At 27.7% G+C, this 27,553-nt stretch overlaps 3 protein-coding genes across 5 annotated transcripts in view; 2 read left to right on the top strand and 1 right to left on the bottom strand.

Moving 5' to 3' along the window:
* Positions 1-7,567, top strand: part of LOC135927260 (stress-activated protein kinase JNK-like) — a 29,513-nt gene extending 21,946 nt beyond the window's left edge. Inside the window, exons 3-15 of one of the 2 annotated variants that reach the window (XM_065463215.1) lie at positions 1,049-1,162; positions 1,515-1,644; positions 2,147-2,205; positions 2,992-3,130; positions 3,394-3,559; positions 3,654-3,725; positions 4,643-4,828; positions 4,941-5,065; positions 5,397-5,460; positions 5,667-5,864; positions 5,966-6,117; positions 6,778-7,030; positions 7,215-7,567. In XM_065463215.1, the coding sequence (XP_065319287.1) occupies positions 1,049-1,162; positions 1,515-1,644; positions 2,147-2,205; positions 2,992-3,130; positions 3,394-3,559; positions 3,654-3,725; positions 4,643-4,828; positions 4,941-5,065; positions 5,397-5,460; positions 5,667-5,864; positions 5,966-6,117; positions 6,778-7,030; positions 7,215-7,315 (1,759 nt within the window). In that variant the 3' untranslated portion in view covers positions 7,316-7,567. The remainder of the gene's footprint in view (positions 1-1,048; positions 1,163-1,514; positions 1,645-2,146; positions 2,206-2,991; positions 3,131-3,393; positions 3,560-3,653; positions 3,726-4,642; positions 4,829-4,940; positions 5,066-5,396; positions 5,461-5,666; positions 5,865-5,965; positions 6,118-6,777; positions 7,031-7,214) is intronic. The other variant, XM_065463216.1, reaches the window with a different exon arrangement.
* A 4,419-nt stretch (positions 7,568-11,986) lies between these two features.
* LOC135927238 (UPAR/Ly6 domain-containing protein crok-like) lies at positions 11,987-13,065 on the top strand. The gene is made up of 3 exons (XM_065463191.1): positions 11,987-12,116; positions 12,160-12,315; positions 12,694-13,065. The coding sequence occupies exons 1-3, from the start codon at positions 12,032-12,034 to the stop codon at positions 12,942-12,944; spliced, it is 492 nt and encodes a 163-aa protein (XP_065319263.1). The 5' UTR covers positions 11,987-12,031; the 3' UTR covers positions 12,945-13,065.
* Positions 13,066-13,314: 249 nt separating this feature from the next.
* Positions 13,315-26,754, bottom strand: LOC135926115 (protein KRI1 homolog). 2 transcript variants are annotated; one of them, XM_065461810.1, is made up of 13 exons: positions 26,622-26,754; positions 26,348-26,451; positions 26,031-26,260; positions 25,169-25,258; positions 24,134-24,347; positions 19,525-19,693; positions 18,812-18,976; positions 18,073-18,209; positions 17,442-17,532; positions 16,148-16,219; positions 15,020-15,150; positions 14,243-14,463; positions 13,315-13,726 (listed from the first exon to the last, which is right to left on the bottom strand). In XM_065461810.1, exons 1-13 carry the CDS (start codon positions 26,728-26,730, stop codon positions 13,537-13,539), a joined length of 1,923 nt encoding a protein of 640 aa, XP_065317882.1. In that variant the 5' UTR covers positions 26,731-26,754; the 3' UTR covers positions 13,315-13,536. The 2 variants fall into 2 exon arrangements, with proteins under 2 accessions (XP_065317882.1, XP_065317883.1); XM_065461811.1 differs by lacking the exon at positions 14,243-14,463 and having other exon boundaries at positions 13,542-13,726.
* Positions 26,755-27,553: the final 799 nt, after the last annotated feature.

Genomic DNA, 27,553 nt, shown 5'->3' with positions numbered 1-27,553 from the left:
ATTTTTTTATACTTCCCCGCTAATTCGCACTGATTATGAATGCGTGCAACTGGGGGCTCTACCCTCCTCCCTGCCTAGTTTTGAAGCCATAAAAAATAATTGCGCGAGGCCTGAATATTGATCATAGATGGTAGAAAGGTTATGGAGATGTATTAACCAAATGTCGAGGCTTTGCGAGATATTATTTTGGGGCCTAGAATCTCCATTTTAAAATTTGGCGAAATAGAGCCGTTATAACGGTAACCCTGTCTACGTTTTCCGAGCAATCATAAATTTATACCTATTTGTATCGACTAAAAGATTGAAATAAGGAAATCTTTCCTTCCTTCCTATCCTTCTTTCTTATCTTATAAGCTACGAGGTTAAAATAATTAAGTATCCGAAACCAATACGAATATCGGTTCAGACTCGGTTCGGTTTTAACTTTTAAAAACCGGTTCAAATTTTTTTGTACAGGCTAGATATTATGTATATAGGGATGCATTTACTTTAAAAAAAAATTTATCCAAAATTGTTAATATAATTGTTTTATTTTCCATTCGAAGCCGCGTAAAGTGAATTATTTTCCAAGATTTTCTAGTCTTGTCGACTTACGTATTTTATAAGGAGAAAGCTGAGTGAATTTTATTCGTTTAAAGAACACCACTCTCTCTCTATCTATAAGAAATATACGAAAATATTTTTAAAAATAAAATGAGGAGCGAAAAACAGACTAGGAATAATCAAAAGTGTTTACAGAACCTAACCCCCCCCCCCTATTTGAGTCGATTTTTTTTTCTTAAAGTTTGGCAAATAGATGGGCCAAACCTTTCCGCCTTTTATAAGAAGAATCTCTAGGAATTGTAGAATATCATTTGGGATTAAAATCTTAATAATCGGGTCGTTTTTAAGAAGAGCTTAATTAACAATATAAAACTTTTAAGCGGAAAATTATTTCTATCTAATTCTCCTATTTCTTTGACAGGCAGGCAGGGGGTAGGTTTCATTATCGAATTTATGTCAATCAAAAAATAGGGTACATTTCCGATTTTATTTATATTTATAAAAGAAAAGAAGAGGATGACAGGTTTTATTACCTCGAAATAGGCGACACAAATTTCACCATTTTAAAACGTTATCAAAATCTAAAACCTATCGGATCCGGTGCTCAGGGGATGGTCTGGTAAATTATTTATACGCCATTTTATTCCACGTATTTATGAATCACGAGGGTTACGTAATTTAAAAATTAGCCTTAATTAACTTTTGACGTGACGCGATAAAAAATAATATTTTGCGTTTAGCCTCGTTTTGTCGAGAAAAAAACCCTTGTTTCACGGTCATAATTAGGTAAGTCATTTCCCCCACACAACCTTTATTTACCCGGCTCGGGTTTTCTTTCTTATTCATTTATTTTGCTACCATGACTTAGGTTTCTACAAATTGAGTCTGGTCCTTAAATAGGCCAATCCGGACCAGGGCTTCTGAGGCCTCTTAAATATATATAAAATGTGTTAAATTAACTTGGGATTCAGCGCTTCCTACGATTCGGTTTTAGAGCGAAACGTTGCCATCAAAAAGTTGAGCCGACCTTTTCAAAACGTTACTCACGCCAAACGGGCGTATCGCGAATTCGTGCTACTTAAACTCGTCAACCACAAAAACGTAAATTAAATAATATTATTTTATTTGGGTCGTGGGTGAGAGGGAGGGTACCTAAAATTTTAAGGATATGATATGCTCATATCTTAGGAAACCATTTTTTTTTTCATGCGTGGCATATTTTGAATTGCCAAATAGGAATTCAAATAAATCACGTGATTGTAACATCTCCTTACCTCCAATTTTGAGCTACCAACTTAAAAATCTATTTTTTACTTCACAATTTCTAAATAAAAATAATGAATTAAAATACATCAGAGATTATAAATCTCTTATATCGATTTAAATTTTTATAAAAAAGGCGCATTAAATGTGTCCTTTTATAAATTTTTTTATAACTATCGATTCGAATTTAAAACTTTATATAAAGTGAAAAAGAAAGAAGAAAGAAATAAAAGAAAAGAAAAAAGTGAGAAAATGAAAAAAGGAAGAAAAAAAATAGAGAAATCTTTACACGGTGACCCGCTTTTGAACTATAATTATTTATCCTTTTATTATTATTTAGATAATTAGCCTATTAAACGCGTTCACACCTCAAAGTTCTTTTGAAGATTTCCAGGACGTGTAAGAATTATAAGAATATATTTTTTTTTATTTTTCAAATTTTTCCGGCAACTCTTTCCAGCTGGGTAGGAAGGTAAGAACGAAAGAAAAGAGAGAAGAAAAGAAAGAAAAGAGAGAAGGAAAGAAAGAAAAGAGAGAAGGAAAGAAAGAAAAGAGAGAAGGAAAGAAAGAAAAGAGGCGCAAAAATACCATAAATTTTTATTAAAGATTTGAAAAATTTTTGGTACAAGAATTATAAAAAAATAATAATATCAGCTTAACAAAGAGATGGAAAAAACGTTAATTAAAAAGTTTGTAATTTGAAAAAGAATTATTTTTAATTATCCTTTTTCATTTTAATGTATTTTTTTTTAGCAAAAGAAATATACATTTAATTTCTCATAACCTTTAGTACCAATTACTTAAATTATTAAATACTATTAATTCAATCAAAACACCACTTTATTAAATTAACTTTTATTTTTATCTTTTGATGTTCAATTTTTTTAGCAAAAATATTAATTTTTTCTTTCTTTCATCTTTAAAATTTTCTTATTTTTTTTTTATTTGTGTAAATACAATTTAAAAAAGGTACTAGGTACATATTTTGAGGAGAAAATAAAAATATTTGTAAATATAATGTATTTCGATTCAAGGAAAGCTAGAAAGAAAGAAGGGAAGGGAGGGGAAGAGAAGAGAAGAGAAGAGAAGAGAAGAGAAGAGAAGAGAAGAGAAGAGAAGAGAAGAGAAGAGAGAGAAGAGAAGAGTTAGACAACCTTATTATTTCGTCCCTTTGAATATTTATAGGTATTTGGTGACCGAATTGATGGATGCAAACTTGTGCCAAGTCATTCAGATGGATTTAGATCACGAAAGGATATCTTATTTACTTTACCAAATGCTATGCGGCATCAAACATTTGCATTCTGCCGGCATAATTCATAGAGTTTTACAAATATAAATTACGCTTTTTTTTAAAAAAAAAATCACAGTTTTGAATATATAATTTCTAAATATATTGTTCCTTTTTTTCCTGCGAAACAATTCTTTAATTATTTGCAGGGGGTGGTGGCAGGCAGTAATGAACATTCCATTGAAACGCATGTTTTGGTAGCTCTCCCTCGCCATTTTCTGTTTCTTTAAAATTACTAAATTTTTTGGATTTGATCCAATATATATTTCCTTTAAAACTCATTTTACTTTTTTTAGGACCTCAAACCCAGTAATATAGTGGTAAAATCAGATTGCACCCTCAAAATATTGGATTTTGGGTTGGCCCGAACTGCTGGTTCGAGCTTTTTGATGACTCCCTACGTGGTCACCAGGTATTATAGGGCGCCCGAGGTTATATTGGGTATGGGTTACAAAGAAAACGGTAGGTCACGATGCTTTTTTTTTTAAAAAAAAACAGCTGATATTTGATGTATTTTATTTTTTTTTTAAATTAATTATTAATTTTTTAAACAAAGTCGATATATGGTCTATAGGATGTATAATGGGCGAAATAATAAGAGGTAGCGTTCTTTTTCCTGGAACTGATCGTAAGTTTTTTACAAATTATTCAATATTTTTCATTCGATTGGTTGGGGTGATTAGAAATCATGAATTTTTTATACAAAAAATTTTTTTCTAAATGTTAATATGTGGATTAAACAGTAATGTATATTTTTTTTTATTATTTATTATGTCAAATTTTAAGATATCCTTATTTGTAGTTTTGATTTAAATTCCTTATAAAAATTAATTTAAACGTGCGTGGTTTTATATACCATATATATATTGGTTCGCAACAATTGCTACCTTCCTCGTTGGTATGATCATCAAAGTCCAGACAAATTCGATATTTTTATCCCTAAACGGCTAAACCCATCTTGAATTTTAAAGCCCGGCCTCTATCCGCCAATTTTAATTTAAAAAAAATATATAATGTGAAATGGGATTTTCCCTCCTTAATCCCTGAGAATATTCCGAGAATTGCTTTAATCTGAATTTAAATGAAGGGACATAATTTATAAAAAAAGATAGTTAGTCACGGTCCTACGATATTTTTATAAGCTCGGTCAGTCTCTTAAACCCAGTCATAACCTATATTTTTTCAGAACTTTGTGCCCACTTTACTGAGCTCTACTTTCATGTGCACGCTATTATGGATTTTGATTTTATTTTACCGTGTAAGCGCATTCACGTCGGGGGGGGGGGGGAGGCGGGTCCAACTCGACACGATGTAACAGCTGATCAGTTTTTAAAATCCTGTTTATGAGATCAATTTCTCTTTTATCAAAATGAACATTTCGTGGATTATTATCATGAAATAGAATTAAAGATAGATATATTAATTATCGATAAATTGATCTATCTTATAAACACGATTTTTAAAATCGATCAGCTGTTAAGGATCGGATTCAACTATTAACGCGGCCTAAATATGATCCGTTTTACTATTTTAACAAAAAAAAAGACATAGACCAATGGAGCAAAATCATAGAGCTTCTTGGCACTCCGCCTTCCGATTTTACCAAAAAATTGCAACCCACCGTGAGAAATTACGTGGAAACGCGGCCTAAATGTTCGGGTTTCCCATTCGATAAATTATTTCCCGACGTCCTATTTCCCCGGGACAGCGCGGAGCACGGAAACCTAACTTGTAAAGAAAAAATTTATTTTTTGGGGGGGATAGTTTTTAAAACCAGGATATTTTTTTACTAACTAATTTTGTCTGCCAAAAATAAGTGTACATTACTTTTTTTAAAAAAAAGCCGCCTACGCCAGAGACTTGCTAATAAAAATGCTAGTCATAAACCCTAGTCAAAGGATCACGACCGATCAAGCCCTAAAACATCCCTATGTCAACGTTTGGTACGACGATTTGGAAGTCAACGCTGTACGTATCAGTTCTTAATAAATTTCCACCCAATCTCCATGAGTTTTTTTTCCTTTATAGGGCTCACCTTACCCCGTCTTCTTGGAAAGAGGGGTAGGACTCTGTAATGGCAAATTTTTTTGAAAAAAAAGAAGATAACTCTCCCATAAAAATATATGAGATAGTTTTTGAAAACTAACTTAGCGAAATATCACAAGCTTGTTAAATATTTGGCTTGATAGAAAAATGATTATGATACGCGACACGCGGTGCATTCTGTTTTTTAAAGAAATAAAATAATTTTTAATCAAATTTAATTTTGAAACTTGTACAATATCTATGCTCACTTAAGCCTTCCCCTGGCATCTACGATTATACAGTAGACGAGAATGAACACACGGTGGAACAATGGAAAGGTATTATTAGTGTAATTAGCTAAATATAATTATTTTGAGCACCGCATTGCGGATATAGGGAAGAAAGAAAGAAATATTTGTTCATCAATAACAATTTTAAAATGTAAACAAGGCTTAGCTCGAGTTTAAAAAAAGAGAGATTTTTAAAGGTCCAATTCGGGCATGCGGTTATTAAAAAAAAATTTATATCCTTTTTTAAAAATAAGATTTGATCTACAAGGAAGTCCTGGAGTATCAACTCAATTTCGATTCTAGGTACGTCAAAAAATCGGTGGTCATATCAACGACAACGGAAATACCCGAAAATTCGGCCCACGACGGCAATGGTCCTTTTAAAGACGACGATAGTTTTTCAAACGATGCCCGTGAAAGCGAAAACAATTATACTGACCCCATTTTTACGAGTAATTCTTTCGCCCATGCAGAAAGTTTTTTTTTTGTTAAACTTTTGAATTTGGCGATCTATTTAAAATTGGTTTTATTTTAAAAAAATTATTTTTTAAAGACGAAAAAGATAGGATGGATGGACCTAGAGATATGGATGATTCCGGTTACCCGCCATCCAGTTGTTACTATTATGCCAACAACTCCAATTATTACCCTAACTCGAACGAGACCAACGATACGAATCAAATATCTTCCTCTTCCAAAAATCATGTTTTTAAATAAAAATTATTAATTTACTGTTAAATTCGATTTTCTTTATACCATCGATTTATAGGTGAAACTATTTTAAACTGGCGTCAAAATTAACCTCAGAATAAAAACCATACATTTATGTTTCATATTATAATTCTTTTTGTATTTCTTTTTAAAATTTTGATGTGAGACTTGGAATTTGTTGCGGCTTAGAACCGGCCCGGCAAAATTTAGCTTTAGAACCCGGCCCGAACGATTAAAACTTCAGATCCGGATCGCATCGTAATAGTACTTTTTTACTATCCATGCATCCAGCGAGACAAGACCTTAATTTTAAATAAATATTCCATCCATTATTTTTTTTTTCCCCAACTTGCATGATTTTTTATGAATTTTTAATTTGTGGTTTTGGGCGATATTTATAAATATATAAGTTTGTCAATCTCATAATTATGATAACGATTACAGTGTTGACCAGGTTTGATGAAAAACATTTCCATATTTTTTTTAATTTATTGGAAAATAAAATTATTTGACCTGCAAAAAAAAATAATAACATATTTAATTCGTATCAATATTTTTACGAGTTTAATAATTTTATTTACAAACGAATTTAAAAAAAAATATGGAATTAATTAAATCTGCACAACACTGTATAATAACAAATAAAAAAATAAGGATTCAACCAATGGCCTCGCAAACAATTACACAAAAAACAATGCTAATTGCCATAATGCTAAATATATTTCGACCAATGGAGATAGCAAGAACTCGTTGAAAAACAACTCGAAAAAGGTTCACACAACCACCTGTGATAAACAACAACAAACCCATCATGCTAACTCTCATAAAAATCGCTCCGGAAATTTCTGCAATAAAACGTCTTCTAATACCGCTAATCAATACAATATGACCAGTTCTTCCTCAACTGGTATAATTCACACTTTGAGAATTCAAATAGATTATTTTTTTTTAAAAAAATTGGAATTCTATATTAGCTAGGAGGAATAAATGAACGTTCGAAAGAGGGCAATTTAGTGGTTTCGAGATCCCCTTATAATAATTCCCGCATATTTTGGGTATATATTTTTATTTTTATCATAAAAATTTGGCAGATAGTAATTTTGTGAATGGCGATATCGATATGCTGAATGATAACTTTTGCTGCTACCCCTCTGATTCATCTTCCTGTGCATGCAATATTATTAAACATTAGATTATATTTTATAAATACTTATAATACTCCTTCATCTATAATTTTTTTTTCATTATAAATATGTCATGCTAATTTTGGTATAATTGTTTTTTTAAGCATATTTACGATTTTAATAAAGCGGCGTTTTCTATTCATTTATATATAAATAAATTAAAAATTTTTCTCCTAAATAAATTTTATTAGCTCAAATTTATATATAATAAATTATTTTTTTTATAATTTTTTTTACGTCATTTGACTTAGCCCCCCACACTTTTTAAAATGATCAAAAAAGTCAAATATTATATTATAAAACTATTAATTAATGAAATATATTATTAATGAATTGTATTTAATTTTAAAAAAAAATTTTTTTTATAAAACAAAAATAAAATATTTATAAGTGTCTCATCATTTCTAATTTTTTATCATGTTCATCATCCAATTTAGTATAGCATGGCCTAAATAATTGATCACACCTAACATATTTTGATTATGGTCAAAGCACATAGATATTACCATTAGCTGATTTATTTAAATTTATATTGGCCTATTTATAATCGCAAGACCTGTCAGATTTGAGGGTAATAATAATAAATTATATACTTTTATTAAAAACCATTTTTAATATATCTTAAACCTATCTCATATTTCTCAAACATGTAGTTAATTCTAACCCTTATCTCCTTGACCTTTAATCCCACTCCTTAGTTCGGATAATTTAATTTTTAAATATATTTTAAAAAATCTCCTAAAGTTTGAACATTCCTTGAGTTTAGCTATTATCATTTATTTTTGCTTCTCGGCAAAACGTTTTTTTCTATCATATGATAAAAGCTGTTCATGAAGGCTGTAAGAAAAATTATCTATAAAGATATCACATTTGAAATCCCAAAAGAATGGCAAATTTTTAACCCCCCTCCCCCCAATCCCGTGCTTCTTTGTATATATATATTCATACACTTAAAAACAATATTTTGTGCTTAACATTTTTGCATGGTTATAATATGTATAAAATAAATTGCAGGTTTTGATTGCTTCCGTTAACTAGTCGGTGAATGCTTATATAACTTACTTCATTTATTTGGGATCAAATCCAGCAAGGATTAGGATTTTTTTTCTGAAGCTAACTAGGTAGTTGTTGTAAAAAAAAAATTCTGCAGCACTTGCGTGCGACATGGCTTACTGTAAAAATATTAGCGCGAAGGTCACTTACATAAAAGAGGATTCTGGTTAACTCCTTTTTTATAATCCGCCTCACTTAGAGAACTTCGTTAATTCTTTTATATCCAGCCACCTTACTCAAGAGAACCTTTGGTAATTCCTTTAAACCTTTAGCGTTTATAATAGTATATAAAGATAACACACAATTTAAAGTCTAAAATAATTTGTTTATTAATATTATATTTTTTCTTACAGATAATATTTTGTAAATAACAAGTTTTTCATATGAGAAACAGAGCAGTAAATATAATATATTTCACAAACGAAGAGAAATAATATTCTAATAATTTTAACTTTTTTGTAATATCTTTTACATCTTGCACATTTGGAAATATTAATTTTGATAACGATGACTTGACAAAATAACAATGAATGCGCAAAATTAGTTTACTAAAAATTAGATATATATGACGGTTGTGTAATACGGAGTATGATAAATGTAATAGATCGGAAGCGATTACAGGTCAATGTGTAGTTTTTTCAACTTTAAATCATTTTTTGAGCGCATTTTTTATAAAACAAACAATTTTTCCATGAATTAAACTTAATATAATTTATATTCAATTTTCCATATATTTTTTATATACAAATTATAAATGACTAAAAGGTTAACATCAAAATTGTCTACAATTCATATGATAGGTATTTCAATCATGATAGAATATATTCCCAGTAAAATTTGATTTTTAAATCTAAAAAACGCGCTTAAAAAATGATTTAAAGTTGTAAAAATGAGATATTGGCTCTAACTTATATATATAATGGATCTTCTTGTATTTTAAAATTATTTATTTGACACCTTTTAACATAAACCAAGATATTGCATGTTTTATGTATATAAATACAAAGAGAACTACTGAGATATAGAAAAGACATGACGGTTATTAGGGTTATGGAACTGATCATACGCGTAGCAGGATTTTGCTAAGTGGGGGGAGGGGGGGGGCTATTAAGCTGGGGTTTTTCCCAAAAAATTTATTTGGAGATCCTTAGGTACACTTATTTATAAGCTTTGGGATGCTAGATTTTTATAAATATAAGTTTGTCACTTTTTAAAAATAAAAATGCTTTTTTTCTGAAAATATTGAATGATAACGGCTATTTTAAAATATTATTAACATTTTAGTAAAATAATTTAAAAATTTTGTTTATAATGATATATTGTATAAATTTTTTCAGGAGGGAAAGGGATGTATATAGGAGATTTTTTTATTAGTCTAAAATATTATTTACAAGAATTTCTAAAAAATGATGATTTTCCCTTGCCCTAACCCCCTTGACTGCGCATATGGATTGAATGCTATGTAGTTTGTCTTTACATTTGGGAAAACATTATATAAGGCAAATTCATGAAATTTACCAAGAGAATGGTAAGTTATTTAAATATGCATTTGTAGATCTGGAGGAGGCATATGACAGAATGCTGAGAGAGGTCCCAAAGTTGGGGCTAAGATAAAAAAGGCTGGATTAATAGCTGGTAAAACTGCCTTAGGGATCTGTCTTAACTCCGTTACTTTTTATTATTGACATGACATATTATCTTAAAATTTATGCTGAAATAATTAAGTTACTTTATGTTTTTATAGGTTTTATTTTAATTTTGACGAATAAAGCATAATTTGCAAACTTCTATGATTTTGGTTATATATATTACTTTTTGTAAAAAAAGAAGTATTTATATTTGAATTAGTAATCGATATTACAAGTTCCTTTCGCATTATTTTTTTTGTAAAGGTTATTTTAAAAACACGTATCCGGTGCATTTTAATAATATTTTCCTAAATTGAAAAATAATATAAGCTGGCAAAATGAAATACAATTAGACATTAGTATTTTCGTGATGTAAAATAATCATTTAGGTTATATTAAATATAAAATTTTATTGTATTAAAGAATTTATTTTTAGCATATATTATAAATAATTATATTTATGATTCATATAGAAGATATATTAATAAGAGGTTAAATTATATATATTGATTAATGTTAAGGGAGTAATTAAAGTTTAATTAAGATTCTTTTTAATAATTGAATTGAGTTGAGACAAGATTCCAATTAATAATTAAATTGAGTTGTTGAGACCCATTTATTGTGTGACTTTTTTTTACAATTATAATGAATGTAGGGGCTATAGAAATATTGTATGCCAATGATCTAGTGCTCATAGTGATGGCTAAAACGGAATTAATGGATAAAATACTTTGATGGAAAATGATTATGAAAGAGAAAGATTTAAAAATGAGTATAGAAAGACGAAGTTTATGTTTGAAGCTGAAGGTTTAGTAAATATCGAAGAGACCAAAACATGGCCAAGTGGTGTATGTGAGAAAAGTGTTGCTAGAATCTATCAATTGTACTTGCTATCTTAAATGGGACATAAGGTATAGTGACGTTTTAAAGGAAAGTCTGTATAAGGATAACAAGACATTTGTTTTTATATGTATAAAATGGGTGCGAGATTATAATAATATAAGACACGTTTAAAATCGGAAATGAAAAATTTTAGAAAAGTGGGGAGGTTTTTGTGCCTAGACAATATATTTATCTTAGATGGATGCCATGGTCTTAAGAATAAGATATGCAAGGAAGATTCAGGATGTCAATCATAATGGATAAAAATATCTCTAGATGTGTATGGAAAATTTTATTCACTATGTGAAAATTTCTATGAAGAATGGCAGCGACACGTGGCTAATTATGACGATACACAATGCCAAGTAGAAAATGGAGATGAGAATGGTTAGTTGGATATGTAACTCTATGAGATAGAAAATAAGGGCGACCATAACTAGTTGAAAGTGGTAGATATTGACATGAAAATATTGGGTTTGACTAGGACCGTAAAAAAGAGAGAAAGGGGATTATAGGATAAACTGACACCCGGATAGACATGGGAAAAGGACAATTAAACAAAAAGTAATAAATAACATGAAATATATATCGCAAACCTTACAGTTTAACATACGTCATAATGGAGTAATCATAATAAAGATTTGATAATAATAAAAGCAGCAGCAACTATAATCACTTATTATTTCTGAATCTTCAATAAAAAATAAATCGTGTCATATAACTTTAATTCATAAGTAAAAATTCTTCCAACCCGATTTCTTAATGTATTAATATAAATAATGGTTGTAATTTAGTATCAACAATCTTAACATTTTCCTATTGTTGAACTGAAATTTGAAGCTTCATCAGCTAGTTCTTTTAAACTTTTTTTGCATGCAATACAATTGAATAATTGATTGGCTTATAAAATACCCTATTTTTTCATTTAATATCATTTTCTAATATAATATATTAATTTCAGAAATGTAATTTGAAATTAACCCCTTAATAACTAAAATACAGATATGGGCTAGGGTTCTCCTATATTATATTATATAATATTAACCGAAAATTTGACCTGTTAGATTAAATATTCAATTTTTCTATGTGTTAGCAGGTGATATTCCTGAGCATATGTCAAAATATTAGGGCTTTCGTCGTCAACAACATGGCCTGGTAAAAATGAAATACCTGAAAGGTGCAAAAATGTTTCTTTACAAAATAAATGTATGGATAATTATAGGATTATTCTTATGCTTTAAATCAAGTAAAATAAAACCTTAAAAGCAAAATTCAAAAATCATATATAGATACCTGTATTAAATGTTATAAGTGTAAAAGTCATGATGACTCTAGGTGTAAGGACCCATTTAATAATCAAACTAAAGAAATAAATCCATGTATTCCTAATAATGGACTTTATCAAAATGGAAATGCACAATATTGTATCAAAACAGTTCAAACAAGTAATTTTGACATTGGAAGAGTATAGTTTTAAACAATTCTACTAATTATCACAAGTGTATAATAATAAAATTTTAAAGTCATGAAAAATATTCTCATAAGTGTAAACAGGATATTGCCTGCTGATCATATACTTTTATAAAGATAATTTTGTTTTTTCCAAAAATTGTGAATTAGTCTTTTAAAAAAGTTTTTAAATTTTAATAATTTTCTTTATAATAATATATTATAAACATTTTTGAAAGAGAAAATAAGGGGGGGGGGGTTACCAGCTTAAAATGATATTTAGAGAGAACAGGCAAATTTGTGTTGATCCCCCTCTTTTTTACACACCTGAATATTCTAAACCAAAACACATCAAAATTTTTATTACAATAAAGCTGAAGATGATCGCAGAATTATAAGAGACTGTGCTTGGTTAGGCCCTGATCAAGACTTTGACAAAAAAGGAATAGATATCAATGAATATGTCAACAATAAATGTTATAAAATGACTGGAACTTATCGTGTATCCCGAATAACTTGTTATTGCAATGATAGAGATGGTTGCAATGGAGCTTCCAATTTAAAGGCCTTACAAACTTTATGCATATTTGCTATATTCATTGCAAGTTATATGCTGATATTATAATTTTTGAAATTATTCTATCCATAATTTTAATGCTCAAAAAACACTTATTATATTTATATATATTTTTTTTAATATGGATGATCATCAATATTCTTGATCTCATTCCAGATACTTTTATCTTTTTTAAAAATAATATTTGAATATGAAAAAAACCATGATGCCTTTAATTTTATCAATATTTTTTATATAAAGCCACAAAACACACATCAAAGATAATAATTAAAAAATTTTTACTTCCACTATATTTTTCTCTTTTTTTATGCTTGAAAAGTATGAATACTCAGTGTAAAATACTTGTATTTAATACAAATTTTTATATATTTTTTATTACAACATTATATATATATAATAAAAATACATAATAAACGTTTCAAGTAACACCACAAAATTTTGAATCATATAAAAGATCCATAAAATTTCTTCTTACGAATTTTTATTCTTTACATTTTACCATCAATTATTTTTTTAAAAGAACAGGTTTGCTATGTTGGCATCATTTTTGTTTTAAATTTTTGTGTCTTCTTAAATTTTTTAGGGTTTATACCATAGGATAATAATCTCTGGTCAGAGGGTAAAGTGAGATTTTTGAGATCTACTTTGGATTTGTTCTTTGATTTGCCTTTAGTTTATTATTATTATTATTGAAGCTTGATAATTTTTCGTCAGAAATTTTCGAGGGTATAAGAATGGATTTGATTTCATCCCTTTTTTCGGTAGATTTTGTTATATTTTTAGGCTTAGTAGTTGCTATTTGTGACTTGATGGTAATGGCTCCTTGTTTCCTATAAAAAGGAATAATTAGTTTTAAAAAATGGTTTCGATTAAATTTAGCTTGAGTGAGTTATACCTTAAACAGGATATCGAATGCTAAAAGGGTTCAGTTCCATTTCCGGTTCTTTGTTTAAAATTTTAAAACGATTTGGGATTATACCGATTAATTCACATATATATTTTTTTAAATTGGCCACGAAAAATCTAATAAAGTTATTTTAAAATTTATTAAAATAAAAATCAACAAAAATTAAATATAACCTTATTTTATTGTGAGGCACGAATAAGAAATACCTGACCAATATAAATATCTACTTTAATTTTTTTTAAATTGAATTAAAACGAATTAACGAAATGTATTTTGTAAAATTGTGCTAATCATTTTTACAATATATAATAGTTAAAAAGACCGTTATGAAACCGGTTCGACAGTATGTTTCCTCCTTTTAGAATTTTTTTTTGACGTTTCGGTTATAACGGTTTCAAGGTTCGGTTCGACATCCTGACTTTAATTTGTTATTATTTACTCGAGGAGATCAGGAACCGTTTCCAAATCGTTAGGTTCGCTCTCAATTTTATTTTCGTCCATTTCGAATAAACTATTCAGAATTTTTCTTTTTTTATACAATTGTTGCCCTTTAACTTTATATGCGTGCAAATCGAATTTCTCCTCTTGATCAGTTCGGTATTGAAACATTTTTTTCAAACTGACCCATTTATTTAACTCCTTATCGTTAGCGCAAAATATCTGTTAAAAAAAATGAATATTCGATTTTAGGCTAAAAAATAAATTTTATTTAAAAATCCTTTTCTTAATTTTTTTTAGTGAAACTTAAAAGTTTATTAAGAAAAAAAATTATATTAAGTCCTAAAACAGGCAATATTACCCTCTGTTAACAAATATTTTCCCAAAGCAGGAGATCTTGGCACAAAAAAAAAGAAACAGACTTTCTTTTTAATAAAAACTAAAACCCGTTTTTAGGTTCCGAGCCGGTCTTTGGTCCAGACCTGTATGTGGGTCTAGGACAGGACCTGTCTGAGGGTCTAGGTCAGAACCTGTTCGTGGTTGAGCTCATAATAAACTGAGCCTACTGAGATTTGAAAAACATACTTATAATGCGATTTAAAAAAAATTTTTAAGCCTCATAAGCAGGGATCGAAACCATTGTGATATTTTTTTATAAAATCATTTTCAGATAAGTCGTTCCAAGAATCAAATTTTTTTTAAGCGTATCTGGTTCAGCGTCTTTAAGGTTCCAATTTTTTGCTCATAGTATAAAAAAATATCTAAAAAAATTTAATACTTCATCTAACGTTAACCCAAATTGGTTGGGCACTACTTGCCGATATTTAAATCGCGTAGGTATACCAGCAACGATACCTTCAAATTGTAACTTTGAATAATCGTCCAAATTTCGTTTCAAATCTTTGAATTCTTAATTTTTTTTAAAAAATAAAAATGGGAGGATGCCATGTGAGAATTGTTTTATTAAAAAAAGGGTACCCAATTTTAAGGCTGTGCCGATCTACATATTTTTTACCAATCCGATCCCAATATTGCTTCAAAACCGATCCGATATTTTTACTGATTTTTACTCACCCCCGTTTGAACCAAATGTAATTAAGAAATCAATATTTTTTATGCAAAAAATCGAATTATGAATAATTTAATTTTTTTTATTTCTACAATTAAGACTATAATAAAAAAATATATATTTAATAATATATCCATTTTATGTTGAAATTATAAAATTGTAATATTTAATATATAAAATTATAATATATTAGATTTTTTTTAATAAATATGAGAGCCTCTAGATTTACTGGGAATAAGCTTCTACGATATGGACTATTTATATCTCCTGCCGTACTGAAGGCAGACTCGGATGATTCCGCAGATAACGCATTTTGCAAAATTATCTTTGTCTTTTGTAAAATTCAGATACCATATTTAAAAAAATTCTTTTATTTAAAGTATAAATATAAAAATTGGCGTTATTTAAAAAGATTTAATATAAATAAAAATTTGGGTGTTCCTTTCTATTTTTATAAAAAAAAACTTTTAAAATACTATAAATCTATTTTAAAAAAGAAATAAAATTTTAAAAAATTATTTATTATATAACATAAAATAAAATAACATAAAATAACAAAAAAAAGAAAAAGTAAAACGATCGGATCGGGTTTTTTACAGGATCGACCCGATCCGATATTTTCGGAAAACGCTGAATATCGGTACCGATCCGATCCGATATTTAATATCGGCACAGCCCTAATTTTAATCCATTGGATGCATATAAAAAATTAGATCTAACTTAGGAAAGAAATTCAACAAGCGCTATTAATAAATTTTAAAGAACAAAAAATTTACGGATAAGTCTTGATTTAATGTATAAAAAATTATTAAAATGGAATAATTTTAAAATATAAACCGTTTTGGGTATTTTCATCTAATTTACCCATTTTGATCTTTTTACTTGTACCTTGATGTTCATTGTACTTACCTAGCGGGTATATAGAAAGGTATAATAATTTATTTATAATTAGATAATTTAGATATTTATAGAACCCTGCATGCATGGTTGCCATTATATTTTTCACTTATTTGCGTGAATTTTTATTTCCCTGCCTTCTGTCGGGTTTATCGACCAAAATATGACTCAGTAATATTTCTTATTGTACTAATTATAATATTATTTTTTATCATATTTATAAATTAAAGCATAATTAATTATATTTTATGGATGATTTTAAAATAAGTGAATGATATTTCCCATCAGTCTTTTGGAGATAGGCTGAACGAAAACTCTTTGCATAAATTTAATAATTATAAATTTGTCAGGAGCGTCGCTAGCCTTTACAATCTAAGGGGGCTCAACTAAAAAACTTTTAGGAGGGCTTCGCCCCTTATTTTCCCTAATTTGAAGGCCTTCGCCCGATTTTGCCCGGCCTTCGATCGGGTTTTATATTAATATATTATACTTTTTTAAATTTGCTAACTCTGAAAAATTATTCTGAATTTCATATTTTGTCATTTATTCTATTATGCATACAAAATAAACTACAATATAAATAATTAGAACAATACAAGACATTTCTAAAAATAATATTTTTTAATATAAATTTCGATTTTTGATATAAAAAAATTTTGCGTCTAAAGAATTACAAGTGATAAAAAAGGTCATACATATGCCTAAATAGATAATGGTTTTTAAAAACCACATAAGGCAATATGATGACAATGTTTTATAGAATGGGCTAATAAGGAAAAATTTATAGGCCTAACCAAATCAACAATTCTCGAAGAAAAGAATATAAACGACCAATCCAAATCATAAAACTATATGGTGGTTAGAGCTTCCTCTTAGATAACATGATGGAAGCTAGATAAGTAATCGAGAAAATTATTGTGGTATATTAAATTTATAAAAGATTATCTTCCATTTTTAATGATATATAAACGACTATACAATTGACCATTATTGCTAATCTAAAATATGAAATCATATGCTCTCAGCAGTTTAATCTTAAATTACATAGCCACACATAATAGATGCTGGTTAATATGCAGTCATAAACATGACACTCATGAAGTTAACTCATATCAGAATTTATTATGTTAGATAAATTGATAAAGCAAAAACACTAAAAATATTTAGAAGAGATTATGCAAATATTTGTTAGAAAAAAATTTGGGAGAAAAAAACATAAATTTGTTCATAAAACTTTTTATCTGTTCCAACTCTTCGTCGGTATCGTCGAACACGGGTTTAGTTGGGTCGACATTTTTTTCGTAATATTGATCGTCAAACATTTTCTAAACCATTAAAATAATAAACATTATAAATCACGTGCTAAAGTAACATGAGTGAGTGCCAAGAGGAATTCAGGAAATATAAAATGAAACGTTTCGGAAACGTAAAATTTATATTTTGATAATTATAATTTTAAATGAGATATATATTTAGATGGCTCGAATTATGATGCCAATATTTTTAGGTTTTACCCAAATTTACCCGGTTCCGCTAAAAAAAGCTAAATTTAAAATTTGGTTCGCGGTTTGTAGGTCTGTCCGAATTTTTATTTTTAAAAAATATTTTCTAAAAATGATTTTATTTTCAACAATTGCAAATGAACATTAATAGGCACTTTATTTAAAATGTTTTAAAAAATAAAAATATAGGCAGTGCAAAATGGCTCAGCCGATGCGGCAGTTTTAACCCCAGTCGAGTCTTGAGTCGTAAAAAAATTGAAGACTTATAAGCTAACTCGAAACCACTGATTCCTGTTAGAAAAAAAACCTATAAAAAATGCTTTCCACATATCGATGACTAATTTATGTATTATAAAATATTACGGCAATCATACGGTCAAATTTTTTAGGATCGTAATCTTTATCTATATCCTCGAGGGTTAGCACCGAATCAAGACCCTTTATTCCGGCAACTTTTTCGAGCTTGTCCAATTTTTTACGAATTTCTTTGAGCTGAAGACCTGATATTCATTTTTTTTATAAGAGATCATATATTTTGGCTAAATAACGCATGGTTAATTTAAATATTTCCAAATACAACATTTTTGCTCAGCAAGACTCTTATTAAAGTGCGCACAGATTGAGTGTTTACGTTTTGCAGTAATTTTTAAATAAAAAAGACGTAATACCCCTTGTTCAAATTGAGGTTGTCTTTATATCAATATCGTTAATTCAAAATTTTAAATAAGTTCTAAAAAAAAAGTTTTGTCTTTGAAAATTATATTATCGTCTGCGTTCTTATTTCTTTGATTTCTAAATATTCTATTTTAGGATATAAGTAAGTTATTTATATTACATTTTATATAATTTTACAAAGCGAAGAATAAAAAAAGTAATGAAAAAGGCAAACCTATTTGCGTTTTTTTAAAATGGTCGCTAACGCCAAACGATAATTTTATCAATTTACACGAGGCCATTTGAAATGCATAGTTCGCGCTTGCAATGCAGCGTTTGAATCGCTCAATTTGTGCGCACTATTATTCATTAATTAACACTATTTACTATTTCATTATTTTTGTGTGTTCTAATAAAAATCCGTCAGCTAATTCAAAAAAAAAATTACCTCTGAGCCTTTTAACATCTTCCATCGCCTTCAGCTTTTCGACCCTCTTCTTTTCTAACTTGGCTAGCCTTTTGGTCTTTCGTTTTTCTCTTTTGTCTCCCGTTTTAAGTCTCATGAGTTGATCGCTGACTTGAGCCGGTAAAATACGCGGGTAAGAACGTAACGCTTTATAATATAGTTGTTTTTCATATTATTACGCAAATAAACAAACAAAAAAATATTAGAAAAAAATTATTTAAAAAAAAAAATAATAGCTCAAACTCAAGGAGTATTTGACTAAAGGAAATTTTTTTGATTGGATGAAATAAATTTTAAATTTAAACCAGTAAATGAAGTAAAGGGTAAGATTGCCGGTTAGAGAGATATGGATCATGGTTAATAAAATGGGTTGACAATCATATAAAATATTCTTTTTAAGAAACACTATAAATTAGAATATTAAAAGAAATTTGAGAAAAATGTCATTTTAAGCCGGTATAAATATATTTATAGAAAAGAAAATTTAAAATTTATTCATTAAATTCCATATTTTATTCTTCAATTTTATGTTTGATAATCAACTTTATCGATAAAAATCGCAAATTGTACTAAGAAATTTAGCGTATAAAAACCTTATAAAAGTCAGACAAAGATAATTTAATATATAAATCCTATATAAGTTTAGAAATAATTATTTAATTTAATCTTTTTTTAAAAAAATAAAGTGTAAAAACTTTTTCCTTCTTGGCTCATTTCTTCGAACCTGTATTTGCAGGGTTGTTTGATTTTTGGAGACATGACTTTATCTTGAACTTCTTGAAGATTTTGTGAATATAAGAATTGATCAGATTCTTCTTCTGATTCACTTTCCATATTTACGGGTATTCTGGAATTGCTGTCATCCTTTCAAAAAAAATGTATTCATGGTTTTAAAGGCAAAAAAAATAGCAGATTTTAATATTAATGATAAATTCGAAAGATAGTAAGCTATTTTAAATAATAAAAATTATCTTGTATAAGATCATCAATTAAACAAAAATTGTAGAATATATAAGTAAGCAAGTAAGTAGTGCTGTTAAATGGTCGAATTTTCCTAACTCCAACTTTGAGTCGAAGTCGCAATAAATCGAGTCTAGTTTTGAGTTGATTAGTCGACATTTTGAGGATTAAGATATAGATATCTTTTTTTTTAAAAAAACTTCTAGAATTTATGAACCCCAAAACTATTTTTCTCCTGAAATAGTGTCCTGGCTTAGAATTTTAGTAATTTATTGATATCTTCGAAACAAAGTATAGGAGAACTAGTTCGAACCAGATCTTGTCTACTTAATAAAATAAAATGATTACATAAATTTTGTCGTGTTCACAACTCCGCTTTGAAATTTTTTTCATTTTATTTATTTAAATCTTTATAAATCATGAATTAAAATTTTACAATTACAAATATAAAAATCTAATAATCTAATAAATAAAAAATATTATAATATAAAAAAAAATGTCTTCTGGTTCATTTTTCATTTGCCAAATCTTTTTCTTCCGTAAAGCTTCAAAATAAATATAAAGATATATTAGAAGAATTAAAAAAAAAATCATTATTAAATTTTACTAATTTGTGGTGGGGGGGGGAGGGGGTAAAATTCTTGTTTAAAGTTTAAAAAAATATTATTCGAACTAATTATATATGTTAATACGGTCTAAACGCAATCACAACTAATATTTACATTTATTCCAACCCAATAACTTAGGCACAGGCATTGTTTAAGGGTTTCTAAAGCCATCCTATTTCTTTTTTTGGTCATACAATCAACCGCTTTGCTGAAGGTTCTCTCACTTGCAACACTTGTAGTTTGTTGCGCTAAATAATCCCTAGCCATTAACGACAAAGTGGGATATATGGAGGCGTTCTTTGCCCACCAATCCAAAATATTTGTCGATGTTGGCGCAACGGGCTTCTTAAAATATTCCACGATCTCATCTCTCGTGGGGTCTGGATTATCAATAGCATCTCTGAAAAAATTAAACCCTAATTTGGCAATCTAGCAGATATTTTTCTCTTAATATTGTACAAAAGTTAAAAATAAAATGTTAAGATCTAAACATGCCCATTAAGAGAAATACGATGGTCAAAAATTTTATACGAGTAGCCATATTTATTTTTTTACACCCGCTCCCAAGTCAAACTTATATACACCATATTTAGGTTGAACTAGATTGATACCAATCCATCATATCAATAATTGGTGCCGATAATAATCCTAACCTACGTAGTAATTGCCATAGAGAGGTGGCGCTTGATTAATTATTCAATAGTTCTAATTAGCTATCGATTGATGCCTCTAATAATCATATATTTATATACCTTAATAAGGTCAAGAAAAAACAACTTAAAATATATTGGTTGTGCTTGTGGTTTGTGCTCATTGCTAGTTTAGTCGATTTTTAGACTTAAGCCACGGGTTTACACAATTAACCAATTATAATCAATTGAGTTTCATAAAACTATTTATTGAGTTCACGATACATAGACAAATATTTTGGATTGGTGGGCAAAGAACGCCTCTATATATCCCACTTTGTCGTTAATGGCTAGGGATTATTTAGCGCAACAAATTACAAGCGTTGCAAGTGAGAGGACCTTCAGCAAAGCGGCCAAAAAAAGAAATAGGATGGCTTCAGAAACCCTTTAAACAATGCCTGAGTTATTGGGAACTAAATCTATTTTGTTGTGTTTGTGTTTAGACCGTATTAACATATATAATTAGTGTGAATAATATTTTTTTTAAATAAACAAGAATTTTAACTACCCCCCCCCCCCTTATTAAAATTTAATATGCATTTTTAATTCTTCTAATACATCTTTATATTTATTTTGAAGTTTTCTGAAAGAAAAAGATTTGGCAAATGAAAAATGAATCAGAATACATTTTTTTTATATTATAATAATTTAAATTTATTAGATTTTTATATTTGTAATTGTAAAATTTTAATTCATGATTTATAAAGATTTAAATAAATAAAATGAAAAAATTTCAAAGCGGAGTTGTGAACACGACAAAATTTAGGTCATAATTTTATTTTATTAAGTAGACAAGATCTGGTTCGAACTAGTTCTCCTATACTTTGTTTCAAAGATATCAATAAATTACTAAAATTCTAAGCCAGGACACTATTTCAGGAGAAAAATAGTTTGGGGTTCATAAATTATAATTTTGCCTCTTAATTACCTAATCGATTATGTCTAACACTTTTCTTGAAAATTATAATCTTCCATATTTAAATCAGGAAAGAGCTTAGGCAATACGATAATTTCCATACATAACGGTTTTTGGGTAATGTTACCAGCAATCTTTTGTTTATTTCCAAACAAAGGATAATAATTTTAGGAATTGATTTTTTCGATTAAGTTAATAACAAAATTTCTGTTTAATAGAGTTTAAAATTCCTGGACCCGGATTAAACCCTAATTTGGCAATCTAACAGATATTTTATATTAATATTGTAAAAAAGTTAAAAATAAAAAGCTAAGATCTAGACATGCCCATTAAGAGCCATGCGATGCTCAAAATAAATGAGAAACCATATTTATTTTTCACCCCCGCTCCGAGGTCAAACTTATATACACCATATTAAGGTAGAACTAGATTTATACCCATCCATCCATCATTCAATATTTGGTGCTGATAAAATTATTCCTGACCTACGTAGTAATATCTTGGCCCATCGAGAAGTGGCGCTTGGTTTGCTACCTATTCAATAGATCTAATTAGCTATCGATTGATACCTCTAATAACCTTATTTATATCTATATACTTTATTTAGGTCAAGATAAAACAACTTAAGATAATATTGGTCTAAACCCCTGGTCTGTGTTCAGGGTTCGTGTTCATAGCTAGTTTAGTCGATTTTTAGACACAAACCCCAGATCTGGGTTTTACACAACCAACCAATAAATAGCACTTATATAAGTAATCGAGTTTCATATTTAAGTTTACTAATTTATTGAGTTCATGACTCAAGTTCAAAATTCGAGTCGCGATTTGAGTTTACGACTTGAGTTGTAAAAACAAGTCGACTAATCGACTCAAAACTCGACTTGAGTCGAAGTTAAGCCAACTAGGCTAAGTCGTTTAACAACACTACAAGTAAGTATTTTCTTTCTTTCCTTTACAGTTTTTTTGACCCAAATCTAAAATAATGATAGGATGGATGTTTTAAAACATATAATGAAATAATCGCATTTTTATCAAGACAGTTTACGAGCTTTTAAGATATTTTAATAGAAAACAATTATATTCATGAATCTATAAATGGAACAAAAAAAAACATTTTGCCAATTTTGTTATTTAGACTGTTTTGTGTAGTGAGGCAGGGAAGACGATAATATTTTTATTTTTATTTTTTTTAAAACACTTAATTAAAATGGGGGTTCTGGTAAAAAGGTGATCCTACTTTCTGTTCCAATTAAGGAAAGATTTTATTTTCGGTTCCTATATTTGATCCTCCTTCTGGTTTCAAACTATGAGATATTGGTTAGAACCGGTTCCCATATTTTTAAAATAAATAATATCCAAACAAAATAAAAATGGGCCCTCTTATTTTTTAAGCAAAAGGCCAACAAGATAACAGCTGACTGGCCAAATATATAAATTTTTAAAAAAAAAAATTTGATCAAGTTTATAAAATAATTTATTTAATCTTTAAATTCATTAATCCAATGTTAAAAAAAAATATGAACCTAAAAATAACGGTTTCCATTTAGCCAACCTTGTGTATACACTTAAAACTTTGATATTATTTTATAATTAAGTCTATATAGAAATATCTACATCATTCGCGTTCGAGTGATTGGTTGAATCTGATTCGAAATTTTACGAATTTTATTCAATTTGATTGGGTGACTTTTTTTAAAGCTTACTTTCAAATTCAGTTGGATGTCAAAAACTCTTTTTTTTGGAAAAATTTAGCCTTACTTACCCAATCAGATAGCTTAAAAAAGAGCTATGTTTAAGTAGACGAAAATGAAAATTATAAATTTTGTTGTTTTTTTTGAAACAAATCTTTTGTCATACTTGAAAGCTATTACCAATTTCTGGATCGGCTTTTTTATTGTGGAAATGGTTAGGATTCTTTCATTTTGTTATATCGTTTTAAATATTTTAATTTTAACAAAAGAAATAATAATAATTTAACCGCTTCGAATACTTTGGGGGCCATTAATAAAATATTTATTAAAATTAGCAGACCCTAAATCGGTTATGATCCTATTTAAAAAGTTGTAGTTTTTATTAATATTTTTTTCTAAAGCTTTTTAGAAATAAAAATTAATATATTATAATTATTTACGTATTTATCAGATGTAAGTTCGGTTTCCCCTGTTTGGTGGTTATATGTCTCGAAAATTCGTTTGAGAGGTAATGATGACGTGTCTAAATCTGATTCGTCGCTTCCATCCATTTTGACAGGATCGGTAGTAGATATTTTAGCCTTTTTTTTAATGCTGAACAAATCCTCGTCACTATTTTCATTATCCTGGGTTGAGCCCAAAATTTTATTAAAGCTAAAAAAAAATTAAGTGTTAATCGTTAAAAGAAAAAGGTCCTATGAAAAATGTCAATCAAAAAACGCAAAAAGTCCCAAAAGAAAAGGAAAATCTTTATTTTTAAAAAAGATATATTATTTTTTTTTTCTAAAAAAAATTGTTATACAGGATGAAAAAAAGGAGAGAATTGTTAAAGATGACAAAAAATAGAGATGTGAAGAAAAATAACAACGGAATAAATAAAAAAAAATTTTAAAGAGAAAAAAGAAATCAAAAATGATTGAGAAAAAAATTGAAAAAAAATAATTAATAACGAATTAAGTAAGAAATAAAATATGAAGAATAATAAAAATAACGATTTTCTATTCTTGAATGGGAATTTTCTTGATTGACACTTTTCCTTTTTATTAAACTTCTCCTTTTTTGATTGACATTTTTCATAATTTGATTGGATCTTTTAATTTTAATTGAACCTTATCCTTTTTATTGAACCTTATCCTTTTTATTGAACTTTTTCCTTTTTTGTTTGACACTTTTTCCTTTATGATCGAACTTTTTCCTAGCCTTGGGAACTTTTCCTTTTTTTGATTGACACCCTTTTTTGATTGGATTTTTTCCTTTTTTGATTAGGCCTTTTCTTTCTGATTAACACTTTTCTTTTTCAATATAACTTTTTCCTTTTATGTTTGATACTTTTCCTCTTTTGATTAGGACTTTTCCTTCTTTGGATGGGAAACCCTGTAATAAAATTAAAGCTATTTTTTTCATTCGTATAAAAATAAGAGGGCACTTTAATAAGCAAAATAATTTATAATAACTAATGTGTGCAACTGTTATACTTTTGTTTAATCTTATCTTGTTGCTGAACGTATGATAATTTGTCGTCTATATTTCTTTTATTATCAAATGTATCATCGTCACTGAAAACGCTATTTTTTATAATAATAAAAATATAGATAGTCATTAAAATTTGAATAAGACCTTTTATGAATCAAATTATTTGATCAATTATTCTTAATTTATTAATGATTTTTAACAAAGTATATTTAGATTAACTGGTTGTAAAGTTTTTCTTAGTTGTAATTTTTTCTCAAAAATCACATATCTTATAGAAAAAATACAATATAAAAACATATTGCCCTAAAAATTGGTTTGGCATTAATATGCATTTATATTTCTTTAATAAATTGATCACATGTTTTTATCATCAGATTATTATAATTACTTTTTCTATGATGTGCAATAAAAATTTCGGTCAATCCATTTTTGGAGGAAATATTTTTAAAAGCAAATTATTTGAATAATAAAGTGCAAATAAATTATATCATTCATACATATACAAATAGTAATGATATGTTTAAAGAATTGGTATAATGTAAAATTTTTATTCATTTTTGAATAGATCTAATTCACAAAAATGTTTTTTTTAAATATTGGGAGGTAACCAATTTAGACAACTATATGTTTTATCATTTTTTTTATTAGATGGGAGTTGAGGTGTCTTTACTAAGGCCAGGTACATAATTCAATAATAAATTATATTATTTCATTCTATGAGAGTATTTGACAATAAGTATTTTATATATTTAACCATAAAAATAGACAATTTTGAGTATTTGATTAGTCTAATATATATTTGTCAAATGGCACACTTGTTAAACCCTGATTGTAATTATAGTTTTAACAATTAACATTTATTACCCTTTTTTATTAAGTATTATATGTCTCTCATAATCTTTAAGAGTCATTTGCCTATTTTTTCTCCCTTTTTTGTTGCATGTTCCTCCATCAATTTGGTTATCATTATTTTCAATTTTATATTTTTTGCTATCTTTGAAGCATTGAAAATTTTTGTCATATATCTTAGGATCCTTGCTTTGCAGCAATTTTAATGTGTGGGACAATTCATTTTCAAGGGTTGATTTAAAATCCTAAATTGTTAGATATAAAATTTAATTATATAATTTATTTTTATTAAACAATTATTTAAAACATAAATTTAAATTTAAAAAAAAAACTTCATTTTCCAATTCACTTTCAGTGGCAGAGGAAGAATCTGATAAACCATCTGGATTATCACTATCATCATCTTCAATATTAATATCACCATATCTTGCTTTAACTTGTGTATAAAATCATATTTTTAAATATTTAAAAAAGTATTAATTTATTTATGTATCAGTATGTTTATTTTTTACTATAAATTATTATGTATTAAAGAGATTTTCCAAGAAAAACCATTATTTTGCAAAATGATTATATTAATTTTGCATATGTAATTTGATAGATTACGTTTAGTATGTTCTTCCTTTTCACGCCAATTATTATAGTTATTAGCATAGACTTGGTTTATTGTCATTAAACTAGGCTTTTCATCTTGATCAAGCAAAATTTTAGGCATAAGAATTTTGTGAATGAATGTAGAATAATTTAAAAAATAGTGCTAAATCTTTACCTGTCCGCAAATAGTCGTGCTGAAAATGTTATTTGATATATAACAAATTAAAATTGAAAGATTTTTTCTGTAATAATAATGGATGACGTTTAAACTGCAAACAAATTTAAATTTTTATCTTCTTCGTCTAAATAATTTTATACATCGTATATATTTTCACTTAAAAAGTTATCCAATTATTTATATTTTTTGAAGTTAATATACCTTACAACTTATTGTATATCATAGTAGAGTTGTAAGGTATCTTCTTACACTTCACATATTCTATATTTAGTAATGTACGATATTAAAAATTATATAAATGATTACTATATTAGTTTTTAGAATGTAAAACATTTCCATATATTTGTAATAACTATAAAAAATAGTTTAACTAAGTATATTAATGACCATTTTTTATTATAAAAACTTTTTTAAAAAAATTAAAACTTAAACATATAACTATTGAATTAAAATATATCTTAAAAATCAAATTAGGATATATAAAAAATAAATATAAAAAAATATTTTTATATTATTATTTTTTTATCTATGAAGAAAAACTAAAAAAGAACTAAGAAAAAAATATTTAAAAAAGGGCATATCACTTTAGAGAAGAGTGAATACTTAAAAAAATTGGACCGGCAGATTTCAAGAGAAATCTGCTGAAGAAGGAAAAATCCTTCATTGGGGTCCCCTGAGATCTGGTCATTTTTTTCCTATGATTTTAATAAAATTGATAGCCTCCGTTCCGAACATGCTTAGGATATTGGTAAGGATTGGTATGAAC

The sequence above is a fragment of the Gordionus sp. m RMFG-2023 genome, chromosome 3 (genome assembly GCF_954871325.1).
Source record: "Gordionus sp. m RMFG-2023 chromosome 3, tfGorSpeb1-WG-v2, whole genome shotgun sequence".
Classification (NCBI taxonomy): Eukaryota; Metazoa; Nematomorpha; class Gordioida; order Chordodea; family Parachordodidae; genus Gordionus; species Gordionus sp. m RMFG-2023.
Note: the sequence above shows the minus strand (reverse complement) of the source record. Positions and strands in the feature narration are given on the sequence as shown.